This window comes from Artemia sp. Qi Xiang Cuo, chromosome 8 (genome assembly GCF_049724085.1).
Source record: "Artemia sp. Qi Xiang Cuo chromosome 8, ASM4972408v1, whole genome shotgun sequence".
Taxonomy (NCBI): Eukaryota; Metazoa; Arthropoda; class Branchiopoda; order Anostraca; family Artemiidae; genus Artemia; species Artemia sp. Qi Xiang Cuo.
Window position 1 is genome coordinate 75,456,027 of NC_142801.1, and position 12,006 is coordinate 75,468,032.

A 12,006-nucleotide genomic window follows, 5' to 3' on the forward strand; every position below is an offset into this window, starting at 1 on the left:
AACTGTTTTTAATAGCTTTGGTCATCTCAAAATTATCAATCGGATATATTTGGGGAAAAAAGAGAATGGAGGTGGAAGGCCTTCGATCACTTTTAACTCTTAAACAGTGTACTAAAACTTTTGACTTCCAATCGAATGACCATCCTCTCCCCCCCCCAAAAAAAAAGTTCACACAAAAATATTTTCCATAGAAACCTTATGTGTTAACATTGAGTAACTAGCTTAACTTACTGCCCTTGTTCCAGGAGCTGCTGTTGGCTATTTGCCTGTTGGTGCCTGCTGCTGCTGTTGGTTAAAGCCATGGTTATTTGTCCTTTGACTATTTTGAACAAACAATTTTTTTTATAATTTTGATCGTATGAAATTACGGGGGGGGGGGAGGAAGAAGGGCAGTTAAGAGGGAGAGGCTTATTATCCTCTGATTACCTTAGATTCTTCAAAATTGAACTTGAAATTTTAATATACAATCGAATGTGATTGTGATATTTAGACTACCCCATGCTAGTCTAAATATTTTACTGCTAGGCTAGTACCTTGAAAGCCCAATGGTGGCCAGTCTTTATTGACCAACTGGTCAGTAAGGATAAGAAACAAACTGGCCTGTATTTTCCCGAATTAGGCCTGACCATCTAAATTGGCCTACTAATCGTAACCTTCAATTCCTGCTTCTTTTGAGATTTTATCCCATGCTTTCATTGCAAACACATAATTCTTGCGGTCTTTATCAGCTTTGGAGAATAGTTTTGTATAATTTCTAACAAACAAATCAGTTTCTCAATGCCTATTTTGATATTGTCCAACCTTTTGATTTGATGCGATTTATTGGTCCAGATTATCTGACAAGTTGAGATTCATGAACTTGTACGATATTTTGGAAAATCAAATAGATTTTACCGAAAATTCAACCACAGCTGCGATTATTGCATATCTGCCGGAATAATCCTATTTTCATACGAATAATTGTATATGTGGGAGCCCAAAGTTAGTCTTCTTAACATTAGTTTTAAAACCTATTCTTACACCCTGAACTAAAAAAACTTCCAAATATTCATTTATTTTGCTAGCATTTCCAGCTAGGACGCTCAAATCATCAGCATAATTGAAGTCAAGGAGATTTTTACTTTCCCATTTTATTCCGTGCTCTCCCATATCCCTTTAACACCGAACTTTTAGCTCTTTAAATCTTTCCTTACCACTAAATGTTGTCAAGTTCTTATCTTTAACCTGGGATAAGTCCGCATTGACCATTTCTTCTCAATTAATTAACAAGCCACTACGATATTTTACTATTATGCCGTCTTGCTGCATCTTCCAGGTCTTCGGCAATTTTATTCATGTCTTCCATTTCACTCCTCCTTTCCTCTTATTGTCATATGATCTATCAGTCAAGTAGTTCTTGTACAAGCCCCACCTCCTATCTTTTAAAAATAAAGCATTTTCACTGATATTCATAGCTGTGTTTCCAACTTTCTTTTCTGAGAAACCACCAGGGACCTCACAGACTATTTCTCCAAATTACTTCATCCATCCTCTACGTTGTCAAATTTTTAACTCTCCAGTTTAGTATTCAAATGTCCTTGGAAATTTTCTCTCAAATTCTCATCCTGGAGTCTACCAACATTATAGCTTCCTGGAAGATAGTTTCCCATCCTAAATTTCAGCTTTAAATTAACCCTAGACACTGGTAGATGGTGATCTTTACTTTTAACATCAATAGCAGCACTCCTATATACCCTAATATCTGGCATCGATGCTGCCAGTCTTCGGTTTGCAATGACATTATCAATAAGGTTAGCTGTCTTACCATCATTTGAATACCGTGCTAGCTTTTGGGCCATTTTATAACCAAATACTGTATTAGTTATACCTACAAAAATGCGGCAGTCTGAAGCCATTAATGTTTTCTTTTGCTACACTAAATTTACTTAGGCTAGGATGCCATCTATTCCTATTTCTACCGACCTGGGCACTAAAATCTCCTTATAAAAATACCATATTTCGACCTGGGACCCTGTCAATTTATTTATATAACCGTAAGTAAAATTCACCTCAGTCACTAGTATCTCAATCAGTTGGTTCTACAAAGACCTATACTCCTATCACTGATATGTTGCACTTTTTAGTCGTAAAATGAGCGACTAGTTACTACCTTCCCAACCCTAAACAAGACTTAGGAGTTTACTTATTCATCATGGGCCCTTCTCCTTGCCTCCGTACCCCATCCTTCCTGCCTGAGTGAATAAGTTCTGTATCACCTAATTTCACGTTTCCCACCCCTGAGATATGAGTTTCTGAAAATCCTCATAAACCAAGTACGAAGCGTCCGCATTTGTGAGTCAGAATGTCGATAATATGATTGTTTTTTAGCGTTGTAACATTCGAAGGTATCAATTTCGTGTTCTTTAAATCCCCGAAAATGTTATAGCCTCAGGAAAAACAATAGTCTCAGAAACAGTACAGGCTGGGATATAACTCATTTTGTCAAGTCTAGACGAAATGCTTAAGCCGGCTTAGAACCACATAGCAAGAAATCCCTAGGACCTCCAGTTGAATGGAGACTTTGTGCAATCCTGAGCCCCTCTTGGTTACAACATAATTTTTCACGCTTGGCGATGCTCTTCTATTAAGGAGAGTTAAGATCCCACACAGACAATCTGAAGCCAATCACTTCAGAGTCATCACATATTCATGCCTACAAATATTATGCTACCATTGGCTGTAACCCATAGTAGACAAATTTTTTAGGAAAAGTTTTTTCCAGTTCAGAAAAGCCTGCCAAAACAGACCAAACCCAGAAGAATTATCCATTCATTAGAATTCAGTGCAAATGCAGTGTCGATTTCTCGGCTACAATTTCCTAGAGTGGCATCACTCCTGAAGGTCAACCTGAAGAGCTTTTAACAGTCATAGTTATCGTTTGGACAACTTGTAAAAGGTCCACTGTGGCGCTACTTAAGCAAGATTTCCTTATCGGGGATAAGGGCGAAAATGGGAAATTATGACGAAGCGGGAAACCCAAACCAACTCACAGCACCCGAACAGCTTTGAACTTTTATACCCAGCCTATAATTGTCAAAGTATTCGTCCAGAAACAATATTCTTCAACAAAATTAACCTAAAACTGAAAAAAATTTGTATGCTGTAGATCAGTAAAATTCAATTAAGAAACTTAAAAAAAATTCTTCCAAAAATGTTTACAATGATTTTTTGCGTTTTTGATTTTGTCATCAGTTTTTTTGTTTGTTTTTGGCGTATTTAATGAGCTGTTTTATGAAAAGTTACCTTAAAAATTGATGGTTAGTTTCGGCAATCTTGCATCAATTTTAATAAAGAAGTAGCAGACTTTTAGAAAATGCTTTATTTTGCAGTTTCTACTCTCATATGTATATCTATTCTCAGTCCTGTCTCCTCGTTGTATGAAGACCAAATTGGAAAATCTGACTGGTAAAAATGTTGCTATGATTATAATAGCCTATTTGTAATGTAGGCCTAGACTTCTAGATGCTAACTAGACCATTGTTGGTAAAAAAATGGATATCCCATGGTAAATTTATGTTGTTGGCTTAGACTAAGACAGAAATCAGATGGGTAAATTTCTACCAAATCATATTATTGACTTACACATAAAGTGAATATACCACTTGATGCCTTTTTATGCTGATTACGAATATAGTAGGCTAATCATTTCTATTGGAAATGAATTTCAGCCCCCCCCCCCTATATATGCCAATTCAGGGTATATATTTCTACAACCTAACCCTGAATTGGCATAGGGTAAAAGACCTCTTTTTGGGAAAGACCACTTTTCTTTGGCATTCCGGAAAAATAGCAATGGGTTTTTGGACCTCCCCTTTTTACTACAACATGAAGCAATATGAGGGCAGTAACAAGAACCCTGTCTTCTTGGTCAAATTTTCACCAATGATTTGTCACCATAAATTGAAAATGTGGTCTCTGTTTTGAATACCAATTGAAAAGAAAAATTATATTTAAATATTTGTGATTTATAGAATAAATATAAAGCAATAAAAGTTATATTTCTAGAATCAAAAGAAAATCAGCTTTCTGTTCATAGGCTAGCCTATATGAATAAAAGTGAAACACTAAAAGGATATAGCCTAGCCTATACATCAAAATAAGATAATTGGTATTTCCAAAAAGAGGTCCCTGTAGGTAAGTAAATAAACCAGTAGTTTCAAGTGGTTGATCTTAAATAATCTGAATAATAACCATATTGGTGCATAGCTTAGACTTTTAGCTATTCATTAATATACCCAATCCTTCTCAATTCCTCTGTGGTAACAAGATGTGAGGGTTTTAGTTTTACATAATTTTGCTCAATTGGATACTGGTTTTTTACCCTATATAGGGGGGGGGGCTGAAATTCATTTCCAATAGAAATGATTATGGTAAAGTTCTACCAAATCATATTATTGAGTTAGGAATAAAGTGAATACACCATTTGATGCCTTTTTTTTATGCTGATTATGAATATAATAATCACTTCTATTAGAAATGAATTTCAGCCCCCTCCTATATATGCCAATTCATGGTTAGGTTAGGTTGTAGAAATATATACCCTGAATTGGCATATATAGGGGGGGGGGGGCTAAAATTAATTTCTAATAGAAATGATTACTATATTTGTAATCAGCATAAAAAAAGGCATCAAGTGGTATATTCACTTTATGCATAAGTCAATAATATGATTTGGTAGAACTTTACCATCAGATGAAAAACTATACCATTTGATTCTCCAGGGATATTTTATGCTCTTTGCAAATATAATGATTTCCTTTGTAAATTTGGTATAGCCTAGCCTATTTATAGACCTATTTGCCTAATTTGCTAGCTTTATGGTGAACATGTCTCTCAATGTGCATTTTAATGTTCTTACTACTATTATAGTGATTGGCCCATCCAGAATGAAACTGTTAATACTGAGCCAATCAAAAGCAAAAATTCAGTCTGAAAAGTGAGATACTTGTGAATCTAGAAAACAAGGAGACAGGTTGTTTTGAACTGTTTGAATTATTGTAAAAAATTGTTTGTTTTGCTTATAAATTCCTTAAGAATAGGCCTATTTTAAAAAAGAAGAAAAAACAATTGTCACATTTACTTGGCTTCTTTGCCATCTATGTGCTCATAGTAAAACCATGGCACAAGAGGCAGAATGTGGCATAATTCAAGGGTGTGCTTCTTCTCAAGTAGATTCAGCTGCATTTTGTCATTGTATAGGCATAGAACCATGGAGTTCCACTCATCTGTTGTGAAGTTCCACAACATAGAGCTCCACTCAACTGACTCTCCAGGGAAGAGCATGCCATTCCTGGTCAAAGTTAATATGTATTTGATGTTTCCACTATGATAACAAATGCCTTAGGTCTTAAACCTCAGAATTGCTGGCTTTTCTTCTGTGTCTAAAACAAAATTTATGATTAAAGACCTTGCAGTCATATAGTCTGCTTTGCTGGACTCTCTTGATTTGGTTCACAGCCTTGTATAGGAGGTACAACTCCTTCCAGATTTTCCTTTCTATACAGGTGTGCATAAAGTTGCATTCCATCTGCATGTGTTCCACAATCAAACACTTTTGGATAATAATAACTTAATATTTGACAGTAAGCATTGCCAGGGTCATTTATACTGTCAAATATAGTAGAGAGGGTGCAGTTCCAATTTTGGTAACCAACCATCAAAACACAAGATAAGAACCTACTTTCCTATCTGAATCTCTTCTTCTATGAAACCCATAATAGTAACTCTAAAATCAGAGCTAGTTGTTTCACCTTGATTTTAATTCCAGATATAGCAATAGCTGCTTTGTATCCCTAGATCATAGAATGTAAAGTTGTGCATGTTGTGTTTACTCCAGTTGTACATCATTCCTGTACTGCTCTTTGGAAGCTATAGCAAAGTCTGCTGGTCTTGCATATAGACACCAATAACATCACCAGCTGTAGTCTTCTCTACATTCTTTGCATCATGTGCTTTGTTTTTCAATGCAATATGTTCCTTCCATGCTTAGTTGGTAATGTTTCCTTTGTTGTGTGCAACACAAGTATCATAACAATCCTTCTTGGGTGAAAATATCAAGATATTTTTTTGATAAAATGTGTCATCAAATAGCCTTGCACTTAGTGGTTTCTGCTTTTCAGTGATGCAACTTTTCTTGTAGAATGCATAAACTTCTGATTTTGAGTTAAAGCAGGGTTCACTATATAGTTTTGAAGTATTTACCCTGCAGTAGGGACTGGGCAGTTTTGACAGGCTGTCAAGGAATGCACCAAGGTACTCTTTGTCAGAGCTGCTGAGCTTCTGATTTCCACCATACCTTCCCTGAACTGTCAGATAAAGATGTGGGAATCTGTGGGTACCATGTGCTGCCTGTGCCTTTTTTATCCAGTTGTAGACATGTTTCTCTCCAAGTGAATACATATTTAGAAAAGTTTTCTTACAAAAAAAGAAAGTTGCTCTAGACTGGTCTTTCAAACTTTACTCAAAGGTTAGTTTTCTTCTTGAACTGTCTTCCTGGCTTTGACCTTGTTTTGCACTGCTCACAGCAACAAGGCCAGACACATAAATATTTTTGTGGCAGTCATCCAAAATCCATTAAACTACAGTGAAACTTTTCAATTGAGGCACATATTGGCTTCAGTTTAACTCCTTCATGCTTCACCATTTTCTACTTACCACCTGTGATAAAACTCACAATTAAGGCCTTCAATTTATCTATAAACTTGACAATTCAATATTCATTCAACATGAAACTGTAGGTATGATGACTATATACTTAATTTTACCCCATACTTTCAGCTTGAAAAAGGCAAATATTAACATTTAAGAATGTCAGTACTGAATGCTTTTCCTGGTTAATTTGCTACTTTAACAGAGGAGCACAAAGCTACTAACAAAATGTATGCAGAACACCAACCTTCAGGGATTGAATCATGAGCTCCTGCTAGAAAAATGTCAAAGTGATATCATTTAAAAAAGCTGTAGTTCCACATGTAGAATTCTTTTTACCATTCAAAACAACACATCTCCAGATATAAATTTTTGAATCGTGTCAAGATGGCTGATTTGGATATGTTGTTCTAATTTTGGTCACTAAGTGACCCTTCAAGTCAAGCTAGAATTTTTCTCATGAGAATGAGTTACACCTTTTTGAACAAAGAATCTGATGGGCCAACTGACTTGTTTTACCAAAAGATGGAGATATAACCTTTTTATACCCAACTGACAATATACAATTCAGGGTAGGCTATATATTTGACCATGTGGAGGGGGGGTTTAAAGTTAAGGAATGTGAACTATCTCTAGCAGATGCCCAAGTGTGTTTATGAAGCTCTACAAGGTGCTAGTTTGCCCACGCCTAGAGGTTGGAATGTCCCTGGCATTGCCCTATTTCAAGAAGGACAAAGAAATTCTAGAAAGAGTTCAACAAAGAGCAACCAAAATGATCAAATGCCTCAAACAAATGCCATACAAAGAGTATTTACATCACTTGAAACTTCCTACTCTTGCATACAGGAGGAAACATGGTGACATGATAATGACCCACAGAATTATTTCCAAGAATGTTCTGCCTTGTCTCCTTTCCCCTCCCCCAGAACATTCTGCAACTAGAGTTCATTCCAAAAAGATCTTCAAGCATTGCTCCTTAGTCCAAGAAAGAAGCCCTTTTTTTCACCCAACAAGTAACAAACTTGTGGAATATACTCACTGAAAATACAGTGGCTGCTGATTCAACAGGTACATTCAAGAAAAATCTTGACAAAGAATGGCTACAGCAAGAGTTCCTGTACAACTGGGAAGCTGCCGAGTCCTCAGCTAAAATTTAGCAAACAACCCATAGAAGTCATAACAGAGCATTACAAGGATGAAAATCCCTAATTTCACTCCAAGCTGCAATTTAAGGTATTAAAGGTAAGGTGCTTTTAGAAATGATATAGACTAAGTAACATTTAGAATTTTAAAAGTAGTTTTCAAAATTTTACTCTGTTTTGTCTGGAGGGGCCAACCACTAAATTAAGACAATGCTTTTTTCAAATATGCTAGCCTAATGGCTACCATTGTAAATTCAATTTTTGGTTCTTAAAGTGACATTGTTTTATGAATTGGTAAATTTTGAGATGATTTAATTGCAAACATAAAGACAAGGTGAATGCACTACTTAATGCCTTTTTTATGATCTTTCCAAATATATTAACTTTTTCATTTGCAAATTCATTTTAAAGATCTTATCAAACAGTTTTTGGTTATGAACAGTTTATATATATATATATATATATATATATATATAATATATATATATATATATATATATATATATATATATATATATATATATATATATATCAAGGCCGTATCCAGGGGGGGGGGGTTACCCGGTTTGAACCCCCCCCCGAAATTTTTTACCGACTCGAAAATTAGTAAAACCTAGGTAAAAATCAGTAAAATTAGTCGAAAACTGAGTCAAAAATTAGTAACCCCCCCCCCCCCCAAAAAAAGTAAAAAATTAGTAAAACCCCCCCTGAACAAAAATCCTGGATACAGCTCCTGTATATATATATATATATATATATATATATATATATATATATATATATATATATATATATATATATATATATATATATATATATATATATATATATATATATATATATATAAATATATATATATATATATATATATATATATATATATATATATATATATATATATATATATATATATATATATATATATTATTTGAAAAAAACTACGTTTTCTAAAGAGTTAAAGAGGCTGAGTTACAAGGTCGAACCTTAAAACGTACAGGGATTAGGAGGCACAGTTGGGGGCTGCCGCCCCCAAACCCCCGCTTTCGCAGCCTTTAAATAAAAAAAAAGTTTTTTAAACTGAAAGTAAGGAGCGACATTAAATCTTAAAACGAACAGAAATTATTCCGTATATGAAAGAGGCTGTGCCCTCCTCCACGCCTCGCTCTTTACGCTATAGTTTTTATTGTTTAAAAAAAGAGTTGTGAGAAAGTCAAACTTTAGCGTAAAGAGCGAGGCGTTGAGGAGGGCACAGCCTCTTTCATATACGGAATAATTTCTGTTCGTTTTAAGATTTAATGTCGCTCCTTACTTTCAGTTTAAAAAACTTTTTTTTTATTTAAAGGCTGCGAAAGCGGGGTTTGGGGGCGGCAGCCCCCCAACTGTGCCTCCTAATCCCTGTACGTTTTAAGGTTCGACCTTGTAACTCAGCCTCTTTAACTCTTTAGAAAACGTAGTTTTTTTCAAATAATTTCTGCACGTTTTTGTACAGTTTATTACTTATTATTGCTTGACTAACTGTTAGATGATTGTGTATTATTCTTTTCTTTCTCGACAGGGTGTTTTAAGGGTCGACCTTGTAACTCATTTTTTTTAACTCTTTAGAAAACATAATTTTTTTCAAATAATTTAAAAAAGAAACTGAATTTTTTTTTTAAATTTAAATTCAGTATATAAATAATTTGATCTATCGTTGAATCGAACTCGGGTTTTCCGCCTGACACCCAGAACTCTCACCGCTACACTAAAGAGACATAATTGAAATTGTTTTTTAGTGAGGTGATGAATCTTTTTGACGCAAGCAAAACTTGATATTTGGTTTTTGGAAAACAGGGAAGGAGTGATCAGATTGAGCTGAAATTTCGAGGATAAGCTCCCAGGCCCCAGGAAAGCTTATTCTCTAAATTTCAGCCCGATCAGACAACGTTAAAGGGGGGTTGTGGTGGGAAAAATTAACATGGGCTAATATAGGAAAACAAGGTTTTTCGTAAATGTAAATTTGGGGGATAATTTTTTCGGTCTGAAAATATCAAAAGGCCATAACAGGTCGAATTCTGCTTCAAATGAGTCCTCATTCAACCGGATCCGGTGCCAACTGTGGCCTGTAGGCGTGGCTAAGAAAAAAAAAGAAATGATGAATTTTAAGTGGCTATATTTGGTTTTTTAAAACAGGGAAGTAGTGATCGGATTAAGCTGAAATTTCGAGGATACGCTCCCGGGCCCGCGGAAAGCTCACCCTATAAATTTCAGCCCAATCGGACAACGTTAAAGGGGGGGCTGTGATGGGAGGGTCCAAACTTCCGGCCCATTTTACCCCATGAAGATAAAGTCGGAGGAGGATGAAATTTTGCAAGTTTCTTAGTTTGAGCTTGGGCTACAAAATGCGATTACCGCCGTCTCTCTGCGACCTCTAGGACCTGAAATCGCTTAACATTGTGGTGGGTCGCCTCTTTATAGAGGCACAAGTGTGCCTCCCTTGATATATATATATATATATATATATATATATATATATATATATATATATATATATATATATATATATATATATATATATAAATATATATATATATATATATATATATATATATATATATATATATATATATATATATATATATATATATATATATATATATATGTGTGTGTGTGTATATATATATATATATATATATATATATATATATATATATATATATATATATATATATATATATATATATATATATATATATATATATATATATATATATATATATATATATATATATATATATATATATATATCAAAAGAATCGGCTTATTTTGTTGATTCCAAAAATATAAGATTGATTAAGTTTAGTGTTACCCATCGAAGCTACAAGCCTGAGAAAATTTGCAAGATTTCCAGAAAAGGGGGGAAACACCCCTAAAAGTCAGAGAATCTTAATGAAAATCACACCATCAAATTCAGAATATAAGAGAACCCCACTGAAGAGGTTCTAAGCCCCTATCTGAAAAAAATTTCAATTTTTTGTATTTTTTGCCAGAAGAAAGATCATGGATGTATGTTTATTTAGTAATTTTTCCCCAGAGGTGACTATATTGAACCAGTGGTCCTAAAATATTGCTAGAGAGCTCATTTGAATAGAAATTAAAAGTTCTAGTACCATTTTTAAATGACTAAAAAAACTGGATGGCAACTAGTCCCTGCTCATGCCCCTTTTCCCCCAAAGTTGTCTGATGAAAAATTTGAGAGTCTTTTTGTTAAGTATAGTTGACAGGTACAATAACTGTCTTTAGAGGTGATAAACCCCCCTTGAACCACCAGAGGAAGGGCTGCAAGGTATGAAATTTTCCCATGGTTTACATATAGTATTTGTTAAAGGGAAGTATACATACATTTATGAGGAGGTGGGATTTTCTGAGGATGGATTTTCTACAGGGAGAATTTCTCATTGGGATAGAAGTTTCCTGGGGTGAACTTTCCAGGGGAAATTTGCCAGAATTTGTATACAAAACTTGTTTTATTTGTCTTATCTTCTTCTTGGCAACCCCATTTTACATGTGGTGATGCTTTTCAGGAATTGTCCTGGGTAAATTTTCAGCAGAGTTGGAATTCTCTGGGGGATTTTTATGTGGTTGGGGGATTTTCCATGGGGAATTATCACCAGAAGAAATTTTCTGTGGGAGAAACTCCTGGGGGGGGGGGGGTTCAGGGAAATATTTTCCACTCAGGGGGATTCCCCAATGACCCTAAACAGGTTCAGATGTTAATAGATCACAAAGATCATCAGAAATATCATTGATTCTTCTGCCAATAGTGTTATTAGCAATGGGTATTTGCTGCAACTGTTTTACCTTAATTTGACTTCAGAGCAAATTAAGATCCATCATGATCTGTTACATGCTCCATACTTGATGATGTGAATGATTAAAAATCAAATGCATCCTGCTGGTACTCCCAGGGAACCCCATTCCATTCAACATCCAGTGACTTCTTGAACACTTCATTATTTAGTGCTGAGACTGTTTTATTTGACAGACTAATCCAGTGGTTTTAGCCCAAGCAGCCCAGATGCCGCTGCCTCTTATGGGGCTCTTACTCAATTAGCTGATCATGCATCTAAGCATTGTAACCAAGATTTTATTTTAATTGGAGATCTAAATATGCCTGATATTTTGTGGGTGGATGGAGCAG

The 12,006-nt window shown here is 34.9% G+C and overlaps 1 protein-coding gene across 1 annotated transcript in view; it reads left to right on the plus strand.

The window, feature by feature from the left end:
• The first annotated feature begins 3,334 nt into the window (after window positions 1-3,334).
• Window positions 3,335-12,006, plus strand: part of EMC1 (ER membrane protein complex subunit 1) — a 102,445-nt gene continuing 93,773 nt past the window's right edge. Inside the window, exon 1 of the mRNA XM_089093753.1 lies at window positions 3,335-3,444. Coding sequence (XP_088949879.1) covers window positions 3,353-3,444 — 92 coding nt within the window. The 5' untranslated portion in view covers window positions 3,335-3,352. The remainder of the gene's footprint in view (window positions 3,445-12,006) is intronic.